At 38.7% G+C, this 14,356-nt stretch overlaps 1 protein-coding gene across 1 annotated transcript; it reads right to left on the minus strand.

Annotated features, from left to right (window-relative positions):
* Positions 1–14,318, minus strand: LOC309701787 (scavenger receptor cysteine-rich domain-containing protein DMBT1-like). The gene is made up of 13 exons (XM_082526008.1): positions 14,168–14,318; positions 12,880–13,082; positions 11,764–11,901; positions 11,526–11,637; positions 10,094–10,280; positions 8,849–8,990; positions 8,547–8,702; positions 5,606–5,661; positions 3,600–3,775; positions 2,990–3,390; positions 2,696–2,792; positions 1,552–1,780; positions 1–1,453 (listed from the first exon to the last, which is right to left on the minus strand). The coding sequence occupies exons 1-13, from the start codon at positions 14,288–14,290 to the stop codon at positions 1,245–1,247; spliced, it is 2,229 nt and encodes a 742-aa protein (XP_082382134.1). The 5' UTR covers positions 14,291–14,318; the 3' UTR covers positions 1–1,244.
* Positions 14,319–14,356: the final 38 nt, after the last annotated feature.

Below are 14,356 nucleotides of genomic sequence, written 5' to 3' on the forward strand. Positions count from 1 at the left end.
CATACACACCCAGTATTGTGTTTATTATGTGATTTCAATTTCAAGTAGAATTTAAATCTAGTGCATTCCATTTATTGCCAATAAATCCCATTAAATGACAGAATTACATATTATTACACTTTCAGACATTACAGACATTAATGTGTTGTCTTTGAAGGATGGCCATTTCTTTTATGTACGCCAAAACAATCCCCAATCTCGCCGCCACTAACACAGAATCTGCAGCTAATCTCACTCTTTGTTTAAAGTTATGAAAACGTATGTCTAAATTAAAGAGAACCAAATCTAGTGGAGTGTTAGGGGAATTTTTCAACATGCAGGCTTTTAGCTCTTAGTATTTTAAACAAAATATTAGCCTAAACCACTATCTTTTCTTAAACAATAATGTTTTGTAAAAGCAAAAGAAAAAACCCCAGAACAAAGCTCCTATAAAGTACATAAACTAGTTGCTAAAAGACACTTTCTGGCCGAGAAGCCGGCAGCTTTTGTTGAGAATCAGAAAGCGGAACATTTCCAGAAAGTTGATGCTATAATGGCATGAAAAAATCTGGCAAAACCAGTTTTGAATACAATGTTGCTTTGAAGTTCTAACTAATCTTTTGAGACGAGCTTTGAACTGAAGGTCGTGAATTGTCATAAATTGTTCTTGACATTACTTTAAAGCCTGTGCTTTTTGGTGAGTGCACAGGTATTAGATATGTTAACATGCAACCCCTATCAGAACTAATCATTTTGTCTAGAGGACTAGACGACCACGACACCACATATAGACTAATCACCTTAAAAAAAGAGATAATTAAGCAAGTCTGTCTTAAAGTCCCACCGTCATGGACCAATTGTAGAAAGGCTCTGCTGCTGCCGCCTAGTGAAGCCTTCATCCAAAATGAATTCTGACTCTACTACCTGTCCACACACAAAAAATATTAACAGTGCAGTTCAAATCAAACGAGCATCTGCTAAATTCGTTTTTACCCATTCATGTTATTATCCCATCAAAGATCACATAAAGAATAACAGTAGAAGATACTCACTTAAATATTTGACTACTTACAACTTCAAAGCTTCATAATAGCTATCGGTATTTGAGAGTATTTTGGCAGGACTGGTGTCTGCCATCTCTTCAGATGAAAAGATGTTTTTAAGGGTTGTTTAGCAGCTTTTGATGCAATTTTGTTTTAAGACAGACTTTGAAGAAAGTGATCATGTGAAAGTGAGACAAACACAATTGTGAGTAAATACTGGGTTTAGTTCTCCCATTCTGAAGCTATGAGAACTTTGCGGTCTTCTGCTCTTCCGTTCTTCCTGTAGTAACGAGCCATAATGCCCAACAGCACCACTGACACTAAGAAGGCGCTGGCAAAGACTGCGGTGGAGATGTTGGAGCTGAAGATCTTCCTCATTTCCCAACCTTCCTCACTTGATTTTGTGCCTGGAGAAGCTGGTGGAGGACTCACTGAAAGACATCAATACATGGATAGTTGGACAAGCTGGCAAGCAAGTAAGGAGGCAGAGAGGCAATCAAACAGGTAGATTGATACATTTTGGATTAACCTTCTGGAAGCGTGCCGCTCCTTTCCATCAGAACATCCTGACTGTTCTCTGCTGTATCAGGAAAAGGCTGCCCAACAAACTGCAGAGGGCCCTGGGTAATGTAGTGTCTACCCGTCTCCCCGCTCAGGCCTCGCCTACGTCTGCGTGATGGATCCTTCAGACATCCCTGGGCACATCTGGAAAAGGGACTCTCAGGCTCACACAGGATTACAGAGCACGTGATGTACACCTGTAATGTGGAAGAGTAAAGGCTTTGGAATAACAAGCACTTGTCTAACCACCAGTTACCCATCTTGAAATGCTTCCAGGTAGTTGCCACAACTTAAAAACTACATGTACACTGATCAGGCGTAATATTATGACCACCTCCCTAATACTGTCTTGGTCCCCCTTTCGCTGCCAAAGCAGAACTGACCTGTACGGAAAGTTTTCATCACTCATCCAACTGTCTAATCAGTCTCACTGAACCCGAGGTTTCCGAGCATAATATTGTCTGTCGCATCACACTGCCTCTGCCTTGCCTTCTTCCCATACTGCATCCTGGTGCCAGGTGTTCCCCAGGTAGGTGACGCACAGGCACCCGGCCATCAGTCCAGGCCACCTTCTTCCATTGCTCCGTGCCCATTCTTGGCACTTTCAGTGATGGATGGGGTTTAGCATGGGCACCCTGACTGATCAGATCCCCAATACTCAACAAACTGCCATGCACTTTTGACTTTTGTCTGTTTAATCAAACCAATAACCTGATAATTACTGCAATTTTGGAAATGTTCTAGCCATCACAATTTGGCCCTTCTCTAACTCGCTCAAATCCTTACACTTGAAGGCAAAATGTTCATTTGCTCCCAAATGTCTCCTCCTTACGAACAGATGGCATGAAGTGATACCAGTGTTGTTCACTTCACTTGTCAGTGGTAACTTTGTTATATCTGTATATAGTTATTAGTCAAAGTTTAAAAATGTTGCTGATTCTGTACCAAAATAATTTTTCAAGCTTTTTCACACTTGGAAATTGGATACAAAACAGCAGGAAAGCAGTGATATCAGGATTTTCTTTGTTATGCATATACTCTTCAGTATATAACTGTGTGAGTAATATTTTTGTATAGGTTAGAGGTTTGTATTTGGTGCTATCTAAAGTTACCTGGTCATAGTTTCCAGTAAATTTAAAGGCTTGAAGTCCAAAGTTGAATGCAGTTTTATTAGATGGGTAAATTGTTACTGTCTCGTCTTCTACACACCTGAAAGAAGGTTTAGGTCAATCGTATGAAGCAATGTAAATGGAAGATGACATTTAATAGTTGTAAGTTGTAGTAATTAGTATTGCTATTTAATGTAGCTAAAATACACTCCTGTGAAAATATTATCGACAATTTAGTTGTAAGGAATTTTAAGCATTTTTTAAATTTTACAGCACTTTTTTTGCATCAGCACTTACCCATTCCTGATGATGTAGTACGAGAGGCTGTTTTCAGGGTTGTTATCAGGAGTGGCTTTGCATGACTCAACAAACAACATCACGTTTGGTAATTCTGAACTAGCTTGGATGCCCATAAAAATAGTCTCCAGCAGCTTGACTTGTACTGGATAGGCACTAGCCTCCACTCTGTTTGTAAAGCTGCTGTTGTGGAAAATTTCAAAAGTGTAGCCAAAGCTTCCGAAGTTGGACTCGGTGAAAATGTAGTCAGCGTTGTGGAGATTGTAGTAATTGGAGATGCTGATGGCTTTGGGAAACTGGCATGAGAAACCGATTTTAACTGTCTTCCTTCGAGTTATAACCTCGTTAGCCAGCTCAAAGGAGTTGATCACATTCTTGAAAATGATATAATCACCTTTATCCTGTATTTAAGACAAACAAAGGAAAAGCAATTAGTTGCCGTGAGGATAATGAACAACGGTCGTGATGTTGTTCTGTTCAGTGTATCGAGCCGCAATATTCTTCTCGTTGCGACGTACAGTAACTGGCTTATTTTACAAACTCAAATTTTGCTGTTCATTAATGAAAAAAACATTTTTATCTACAAAGAAATGTAAATGTTTCTCCAAACCTCAATTTTTGTCCCACAAGTGCTGAAGGACATTGCACCCATGATGTGAGTGCTGTTGGAGGTGAGCGAGCATGAAGGGTCACTCAGCTTGAGAAAGTTCTCGTCAATGCCAGGCATGGAAGCTTTATCAAGGGCTACTGTCATCTTATTGGCTGAGCAATGAACAGTGGCCTTGCCTGTAAACAGCACAATCTATATTAGCTACCTATTAGGAATAAAGTATTTTATCATACGATTACTACATATTCATATTCAAAATCATTAAAAAATAAATAAAAAGCTATTATAAAAGAAGAAAACAAAGGAAAAAAGAAAACCGCAAAGAAACAAATGTGATTTTACTTAGTTATAAGAGTCAATGTTATAATGAAATTAAAAGCTACAAATAAATGTGAAAAAACCTGCAAAATAACAATATTAATTAGATAATAAAACTGAAACATAACAAAGATAATATTGAAATCAAACTAAAACAAACTTGTACAGGAAATATCTTTGGGTTAATTTATGTCAGTTTGTGAAGAGAACTAGCAGAAAACCACTAAATTATACTGGACTGAAACCAAAATCTAAAATATCCAACATGTATGCATTTACATCTCAATCAAACTGTGTTTAACGTTTACCTTATACTTGTAAAACGCATTTAATTACATTATTTAAAAGAATCTAAGAAATGAAACATTTTATTCAGTATATTTATAACCTCGATTTACAATTTTAAAAAAAGCCTAGGTGCTGTGTAACCTGTAAACTGAAAACAAAAGGGAGTGATTTGCAAATCCAAAAAAAAAATAAAAATCACATTGAAAATATGTTACATGTTTAAACTGATCCACTTTACTATTTTAGGACAAATATTAGCTGATACTGAATTTGATGGCAGCAAAAAGTAGAGACAGGGCAACAAAAATAATAGCTAGAGGACTATTTTGAAACTGTTAGAGCAGGGGTGTCAAACTCAAATACACAGTGGGCCAAAATTCAAAACTGGAACAAAGTCGCGGGCTAACATTAATATTTATTGAAATATATTTATTCCTCCAGATATAAGAATGAATCTTTTCTTATGGACTCAAACACGTTTTGCTGAAAAACTGAATATGGAACAAGCAAAGCTTAATACTAAACAATATATATATTAGCTGTATAATACCAGTAGGCCAGCTCTAATAGGAATTTGGTATGGCTTCGCGGGCCAAATGTAATTAGGCTGCAGGCCAAATTTGTTATTATTTACAGTACATAATATTAAAAGATGAAAAGGATCTGGAGAAAACTCAGATTCTTGCTGAGATATTGGAAGATTGTGATCTCTAAGCCCTCGGGGTAATATTACATTAAAAACAGGTTTTAGACCAGCACACACTCCCACACAGATTACATGTTTTCCAGGTAAGGTCATATATATTTGAACAACACAGAGGTTATGATGCATCCTGTATATATTACAACGGCAATGCTTTCATAGCAGAAGAGTTTGTGTGCTGAACTGGCCTGCCTGCAGTTACCAACTAAATACATTTGTTATAACAGGAAGTGAAACACACAACAAATGAGACTTGGGTCTGTCGTGCAGTTAGAATCATGTATCAGAGAAGACTGGGACAACACTCCCAACAACTGATCTTTGGGACTGTTAAAAAAGGAGGAAATTCTACACAGACGTAAATATTGCCCTGTCCCAACTTTATTCACTCAAAATGATCTTATTTTACAGTATGCCAAATCTTTTGGAAATCAGGTGGAATAAGAAAATGCAAACAAACAATTCATTTACTTATGTAATGGACATAAACAGAAGAAAAACACTGTTTTAAAAGTTGTTTAGGTTTTGTTTTTATGTATTTTTTTAAGAGGGAGTACTGTCACTTTAAGAGGTTTCATGGGAAGCAAAATAGAACCACAAGTGAACAAATGGCCAGCAGTGTTTGTGCTGTTGCCATGGCACTTAGTTATTACACGCACTGCTCATTTGTCAAGAGAGAGAGCAGGTGTTTACTAACCTTGTGTGGTAGATGCTTGGGTCACCAAGACAACAACACACCTCATCTCTGATTGGCTTAATGACAAAAAAAGAAAGAAGATATTTAAGTGAAAATATGGAAAGAGCAAGCTTAAATGTAATGTTGACTTGAAGACTGCTCATTATAGTGATCCAAATATCTAATCAACTTTTCACATCAACACGAACTCAAAGCATTTATACATGTAGACGTGGTGAAGACAGTCTGCTGAAGGATGACTGAACATGGCATGGCTGCTGATAACAGACGGACCGGTGTGAGTTTTCAGACATTGTTGATGTACGATGTGCTAACGCACAACAATCTCTAGGGTTTATAGGTCTGAAATGAGAAAATATCCAGTGAGCAGCAGAATGGCCAGATTACTACTCTTTCAGGGAAGTAGTGATCGATCTAGAGTTGTGACTGTTTTGATGAGTTGTAGATTCAAGTGAGAAGGGCATCAACATGGTAGTAAAATATGTGTGGAAACAACAGCAGTGTGTGACAATGTGTAATGTGTACGAGGAAATGTGCTGCATCAAAGTGGTGACAAGGACTTTCCTGCTGTGAGTGTGTCAAAGCAATCAAGAAAAACCGTAAGGTCCCACCACAGCACTTCAATGGAGTAGTGGTCCGAGCTACGGTTCTTTCTTTTTCAGCCATTCTGCTGTAGTTTTGTCACTGTGCTTGGGATCATTGTGTTGTTTCACTCAGTTTTCACCAAGCTTTGATTGTCAGATTTGACTCTGGGACACTTTAACATACAAAGGAGTTCATGGTTGACTAAGACAGCAAGGTGCCCAGGTCCTGTGGCTACAAAACCATCTTCAATCATCAGCTCTCCCCACTGTGCTTGATGGTTCTGAGGCACTTTTGCTAATATGCTGTGTTTGGGTTTCAGCAAATCTCCACTTTAGTGTCATCTGTCTAAACAACTGTCAGTGCGCCCCAGGGCAGCTGTGGCTACAATGTAGCTTGCCATCGCCAGTGTGTGAATGTGTGTGTGTGGATGGGTGAATGACTGAATGTAGTGTAAAGCGCTTTGGGGTCCTATGGACTAGAAAAGCGCTATACAAATGCAGGCCATTTACCATTTACCATTTACAACACTGCTCCAGAAGTTGTATGGCTTATTCACATACAACTTTGCAGCTATGTTGCCAGTCCTTCCAAGCAAGCTATAATTTTTCACTCTGAGAATTGTCTGGCTTTGGGATGATTTTCCTTGGACATTTACAGTGGAGCAAAGAAATATTTAGTCAGCCACCGATTGTGCAAGTTCCCCCACTTAAAATGATGACAGAGGTCAGTAATTTGCACCAGAGGTACACTTCAACTGTGAGAGACAGAATGTGAAAAAAAAATCCATGAATCCACATGGTAGGATTTGTAAAGAATTTATTCGTAAATCAGGGTGGAAAATAAGTATTTGGTCACCTCAAACAAGGAAAATCTCTGGCTCTCACAGACCTGTAACGTCTTCTGTAAGAAGCTTTTCTGTCCTCCACTCGTTACCTGTATGAATGGCACCTGTTTGAACTCATCATCTGTATCAAAGACACCTGTCCACAGCCTCAAACAGTCAGACTCCAAACTCCGCCATGGCCAAGACCAAAGAGCTTTGGAAGGACACCAGGAAAAGTATTGTAGACCTGCACCAGACTGGGAAGAGTGAATCTACAATAGGCAAGCAGCTTGGTGTGAAAAAATCAACTGTGGGAGCAATCATCAGAAAATGGAAGACATACAAGACCACTGATAATCTCCCTCGATCTGGGGCTCCACGCAAGATCTCATCCCGTGGGGTCAAAATGATCATGAGAACGGTGAGCAAAGATCCCAGAACCACACGGGGGGACCTGGTGAATGACCTGCAGAGAGCTGGGACCAAAGTAACAAAGGTCACCATCAGTAACACACTACAACGGCAGGGAATCAAATCCCGCAGTGCCAGACGTGTTCCGCTGCTGAAGCCAGTGCATGTCCAGGCCCGTCTGAAGTTTGCCAGAGAGCACATGGATGATACAGCAGAGGATTGGGAGAATGTCATGTGGTCAGATGAAACCAAAGTAGAACTTTTTGGTATAAACTCAACTCGTCGTGTTTGGAGGAAGAAGAATACTGAGTTGCATCCCAAGAACACCATACCTACTGTGAAGCATGGGGGTGGAAACATCATGCTATGGGGCTGTTTTCCTGCCAAGGGGACAGGACGACTGATCCGTGTTAAGGACAGAATGAATGGGGCCATGTATCGTGAGATTTTGAGCCAAAACCTCCTTCCATCAGTGAGAACTTTGAAGATGAAACGAGGCTGGGTCTTCCAACATGACAATGATCCAAAACACACCGCCCGGGCAACAAAGGAGTGGCTCCGTAAGAAGCATTTGAAAGTCCTGGAGTGGCCTAGCCAGTCTCCAGACCTCAACCCCATAGAAAATCTGTGGCGGGAGTTGAAAGTCCGTGTTGCTCGGCGACAGCCCCAAAACATCACTGCTCTCGAGAAGATCTGCATGGAGGAATGGGCCAAAATACCAGCTACTGTGTGTGCAAACCTGGTAAAGACCTATAGTAAACGTTTGACCTCTGTTATTGCCAACAAAGGTTATGTTACAAAGTATTGAGTTGTATTTTTGTTATTGACCAAATACTTATTTTCCACCCTGATTTACGAATAAATTCTTTACAAATCCTACCATGTGGATTCATGGATTTTTTTTTTCACATTCTGTCTCTCACAGTTGAAGTGTACCTCTGGTGCAAATTACTGACCTCTGTCATCATTTTAAGTGGGGGAACTTGCACAATCGGTGGCTGACTAAATACTTTTTTGCCCCACTGCATTCCTGAGAAGATTGGCATCTGTCTACCTTTTTTTTTCCATTTGTGAATAATCTTTATTGTTTTAAAATGCTTGATTTTATATAAAGGCACTCACGTGTCATTTGTCTCTGCAGTGAAGCAGACTGGGACATATCTGTACAGGTCACTGAGCTGTGGTGTCCAGCTGAGAGTGACTTCTGCTTTTCCGAGCAGATCGTCTTTGAACACTTTGGTCATGTTCTGGGGGCCACTGACCTGGAAGTCGTGGATGCTTTAGGGAAAGGAATAAACATTACACACACACACACACACACACACACAAAATCCACAGAAATTCTCTGAGTATTATATCAACATTACAGGGTGTTTGTTTAGGGAAAGCTAGTGCCATAATTAATAATTTCAGTAAGTAAACACCTGGCATGGCGAGCTTCAGCTTCAGCATTAAGCTGGAATGTCTGGCCCACAGTGGCATGAAGAATATCACCGTGTGAAGGGGTTCTGTACAAGAATATGGGCTGCACATGACCGGCTTCACAGTTTGGTATTGGCAGGAGAACTAAAACACAAACAAGGCAGAAAGAATGTAAGTTCTGTTTCTATGAGACTTGACAGTTTCTGGTATTGTGCAGCCATACAATGGCCTCTCTGAGTTAGAGTTGGTTGGTCAGTCACCACATCAGAATAAAACGTGAGACAGTCCTCAAGCTGCCAGTTAAGTCATAAATTATCCAGTCAGTTAACCTTGCTTTGCTGATATTAATGACTCTTGCTTGTGTCAGCACCAACGTAAAGGAAACATATTTGAGTTTTTCAGAGACAAAGTGTAACTTAAGAAAAAAAAAGGTAATTTCTTTGTTTATTTAAATGTAACCCTTTAAAGCCCAGCGTGTCATATTTGATACGTGTTTTTGAGACTTTTACATCATCAGCGTGATTTGTTTTTTTTACTTCTACTTTAAATTGCATGACACGTTTTTAAGCACTAAATTGCAAAAATATGGCTTATGTAGCAAATGTGATACAAATTAAAACTCACATATGTGGAGATTAAAATTTTATATATTTTGTCTAAAGATTCAACAAACACTTCATTATCAAAAACTTAAAGATTTCTGGCAGTTATTTCATGGTTCAGGTTTTAAAGCGATAGGTTCATTAGAAGCAACTTTGGAAGCTAAAGTAAACAAATGTATCCAAATACTGTACTTAAATTTCACTTGTCTTGAATATTTATTATACTATTATACTATTTTATATTAAACTGTATACTCTTATATTCTTAGACTATTTAGTACATTTAATAAACAGGGTTAAATGATAGGTAGACTTGTTGCTGTTTTCAACTGAAAGATCAGAATACAATATACAAGTTACACCATGTGAGAAACTCTTATAACACAAATAAAAGATGATTCGAGGGGAGGCTGGGACTCATTGTATTGAGTCATTATTTTTTTGGTTTTTATAATCGCCAAACCACATAAAGTTTTAATGGTAATGTTTTAAAATACCTTTTTCACATGACCTTGTGGAGTTTTTGTGATATTTATGACTTAGTTTATGATATTCCTCTTGTGTTTATATATATTCAGTATTTTTGGGGTGAGACGTGTATTATGTTTGTGTCGCACTGACCATGTACTTTTATGAATCACTTACCCTCAATTGAGAACTGCAGCTTTACTTTGCAGAGAGGAGGTGAGTTCATGCCAGAGGCCTCACGAAACACCGATGTTCCATCTGAGTAGGTCAAAGTGATGTTGTTGGTGGAGAAGTCCTCTAACATCAACTCAAACACGTGGATTCCAGTCTCAATGTCACCTGTACTTGTCAGTATGCATGTAGTCTAAAGGGACACGAATAACAAATGGACATGACAGAGGTGCTGTTTTCTCAGAGCTTATTAAACACATCAGTTTGGAACAGACGGGATTCCAAACATAGTTACTATGTCACCGTTTTGCTTTTGGTTTCATTTCTTCTGTTTCATCTGGTCCAACTCCTAGTCACTCCTGTTTGCTGCATCACCTGATCTCCTGTGTGCCCTTGTCCTACCATCATTCGAGTACTTCAAAGTAGTCATCTGTTTTGTATTTGGTCAGTTTTGTTTCTTTTCTTTTATCACTTGCCTAGTCGGCACAAGTTCTATTCTACTTCTGCTAACTTATATGTGATTCACCCCTTAGGTCCTTCAGATTATCAGTGCATAAACACATGCTTCTAATAAATCCAAAGGCATACTATTAGAGCTGATCTTATGCTTAAAGCATAACAATAATCTTCTTTTACACATTTTTAAAGTCTAAAAAAAAAAAGATTTCATTCTCTCTCTTTGCAAGTAAGCAAATGCAAATGATTGTAATGAGATTACAAGATGAGCTTAACGGAGATAGTTGGTTAAATTATTAGATTTTTTTAATGGGTTTATTATAAATTTGTATCTATTACATCAACTATATTGTCAACATGCAGAACATACTGATCAATCAAAGCATTAAAACCACTGAAAGATAAATTATTGCTCATCTTGATGAATGCAATGGGAAACCTTGCGTCCATTAAGTATGTTACCTTTATAAATACCCCTGACCTAATCACTGTAGCTCACTGATTAGAAATGCACTATGTACAAGTACATTTTTGTACATTTTGCACTGTGACAAAGAACAAACGGTGATAATACAACAGGACCCAGAGACTCTGCTGCCAGTGTCCTGGTGCCAGAGTCCTGGTGCCAGACACTAATTGACACCCAGAAGGGTTAACAGCTGCATAACATTTGATGGTAATTGTCTGTTTTTCATAATAGCACTCATCTCGTCTTACTGGCCATTTAAAAAGGTCTTCCACAGTTCGAGCCATATACACTCAGGCATTCACTTTATTCTTTGCGAGAATTTGATCATTCTCACATCCATACGCAACAATGGATGCAACAGGAGAAAATATGTGTTTGGGCCTGATGAAACCAACATTTTGATTAATATATCAAAATGCTGTGCCTAAAATGAGTGGATTACAATGCTATAATGATTGCTACATCAGATGACCACATTGAAGGTCATTAGAGCCCCCGTTTGGTCTGGATTACCTCGTCTAGAGCGAAGTTTGTGGGACCAGGTGTAGCAAAGCGACATTTCACTTCATCTCCATCTGGATCATGTGCCAGAATACGAATCCTCGAAAAACAGTTTTGAGGCACCCTGCAAGAACAGGCATCATATTAGTACATATTACAGTAATTTAACAACTAATCATCGAGTGATGTTTACGTAAGATTTCCAGATTCACGATTTTATGTTGAATCAAATAAGAAAAATGGCATGTACCGCAAAGAAGACACTGTTGTTGTTACGGGACAGCTGTTGACAGTGTGCGTATCAGATCGAGTTCCCAGGTCCAGCTCAGCATATGTTGTCCACTGGGTTTTCCCTTCAACATTAGACACCCAGCAGCAGCCAGAGTTCCTGAAAAGGAGGTGAAACATTTCATTGCTCGTAATTATACGCGTCACTTGAACCAACAATGGCTGCCATCTGAGAAGTGAAAAAACTCTGGTCTGGATTTTATATGCATCTTTGATAAGAGAGTATTTTGGTGAAGATATCACTACAAGACAAACTTGCATTTATTCGTGATTTGTTGGTGTTTCCAAAATATGAGGAGCTGATATGGAGCAGCTGTGTATCAGGTAGCAGAGCAGGTCGTCTACCAATCAGAAGGTCAGTGGCTTGATCCCCAGCTGCTTCTGTCCATGTGTTGAAGTGTCCTTGGGCAGGATTCTGAACCCGAAGCTGCCCTCAATGCATTCGTCGTAGTGTGAGTGAGTGTAAATGTGCTTAAGTATCGTTAAAAGCAACATCTAAATGTGTGTGTGTGAGAATAGAAAGGCACTATACTAATCCCTTTACCATTCTGATCCTACAGTTAACTCCCTTTTTGTTCTTTTATTTGTTCACACACAGACGTTTCTCATAAAAGGCTGGGCTGTCATACCAACAAAAATATTCCAAATGCCAAACTTGTGTTCTATTCAAGTGTCCCAGCAAGCGTGGCAGTCAGCCAGCGTGGTGGAATGAGAAGATGAATATCACTTCTCAAATCAACACTGACAGATACTGTGCTGTGGGAAATGCAGGGTGTGATGTGTACTTTCATTTTAAGCCTTTGTTATTAGAGATCGTTTTTCAAAGTAAAGATCAATTCTGATCAGCCTATAGAATAAATAATAGGGTAACAATTCAGAATGTATCGGCCAGTCCTCAGTACGAGTCCACTTACTACGGATCCCACTGCAAGTGGGCTGACTTTTCTCAACTTCTTCATTTTTAAGTTGTACTAGATCATGCTTGTTAAATACAATCTTCAATTCAGTCTGTGAGATACGCCAGAGTAACTAGCAAATGATAAATCAGATAAGCTGTGTTATTGTGCCCTGGACTTACCTCAGAGACAAGGAGGCATTATTAGTCAGGATGGTTGCTGTTGTGTGTCCTTCAGACTGGCACCAGCGGCCTTGGCCTGTGCTGTCCTGGTCTGTTTGCAGGACGCTCGACTCGTTAAAGCCTGTACATACGCCACTATCACATGAGAAAGATGACTGATCCTGACAGTTACTTTTGCCATTCTGCCGGTGATAAAAGGTCACCTAGAGGGTTTAAAAAAAAAAAATACATTTTCTGTGCACATTGTAAAAATCTGCATTGTTTGCATATTCAAGTCAATACAGTTTCCCCCCAAGTTTTTGAACAATTTCCTTCATGATTTCAAACCAACTTTTGTGGGGCTGAAATCATAAATAACAACAACTCCCTAACCCCTGTTCCCCAAGTCGTTGTTGTTTCTTGCATGCTTATAAATGTAGAAACTATAACATCTGTGAAAGCTATTCTATAGTTGTATTTTGAAAGGACCAGATTTCTGTAGTTTTCAGAACAGAAATGTAAACATCAGCTAAAACCAGGTTTAAAACTGTTGCTTCATTTCAGAGTCAAAGGTTTTAGTCAGGGGATTTTAGATATCTCGTTTTATCACTTCTTAATAAACAAAAAGGAGAAGGAAAGTAAATGCATTTCCTCCATGTTTTCAGCTCTGTGATGCTTGATGAACTAATTAATCAAATTCCTAATTAAAAACAAAAATGTAAAACCTCATTTCTTCTGTTTTTAACTGTTTCACACTCTATATGTTGGTCTTCCTCCTGTCCTGTCTTAGATTGCGTTTAATTAGACATGGTGACATCACAGAACCCTAACTACAAAAATGAATGTGTCCAAACACAAGAACTGACAGAAAACAAAGACAAATGAACCCACATTTCTTGTATATTTCTTTTAACAGATACAGAGATGGCACATTTTCATTACTATCCACCATTTGGGATTTCTGAAGTTTTTTACTCACAAAAATATTGAAAAGCTTTGAAATTACTGTACAACATGCATGAAAGTGTTAACTATTTTCTTCATCACAAGAGTTTGGATTGTATGCAAGTGTTTTGCATTCCAATTAGGTTTCTTCAGAACTAGCGACGTGGCTGTATGGTTACTTAATTATTTTTTTTTTAAAAAGGATCTTTTTGCAAATGCCACTACTTTAAAAATATGCATTATTACACTGAGTGTAAACTAATCTGTGTTGTGATCCATATTGCCCATCTTTCACTATCATGATAAATCTCAATATTAAAAGAATATAGTGAAAGTTTCAGCATATATACTTATGTTGTATTACCTTAAATGTCCCATCCATTTCCTTCTCTGGAGCCATGAAACTAATGCTGTCTCCATAAAAGCTGAGAGTCGACCCAATCCCCAACAATGGGAACAGCAGCAGGAGAAATACACCTGCCTCCATGATGTCTGAAAGAATCTGTATGTGCAAAATCTTGTTCAGCCAGTTTCAATCCCTGGGACAGAAGAG

The sequence above is a fragment of the Aulonocara stuartgranti genome (assembly GCF_965226115.1).
Source record: "Aulonocara stuartgranti genome assembly, chromosome: 1".
In the NCBI taxonomy this organism is placed as follows: Eukaryota; Metazoa; Chordata; class Actinopteri; order Cichliformes; family Cichlidae; genus Aulonocara; species Aulonocara stuartgranti.

Excerpts from the sequence above, each read along its gene's own strand:
- LOC309701787 (XM_082526008.1), bottom strand. The coding sequence starts at position 14,290 with ATGGAGGCAGGTGTATTTCTCCTGCTGCTGTTCCCATTGTTGGGGATT. Across the intron at positions 8,703-8,848 it reads GCTGAAGCTCGCCATGCCAG|CATCCACGACTTCCAGGTCA; the intron begins GTGTTTACTTAC and ends CTTTCCCTAAAG. Across the intron at positions 1,781-2,695 it reads TTACTGGAAACTATGACCAG|GTGTACATCACGTGCTCTGT; the intron begins GTAACTTTAGAT and ends TCCACATTACAG.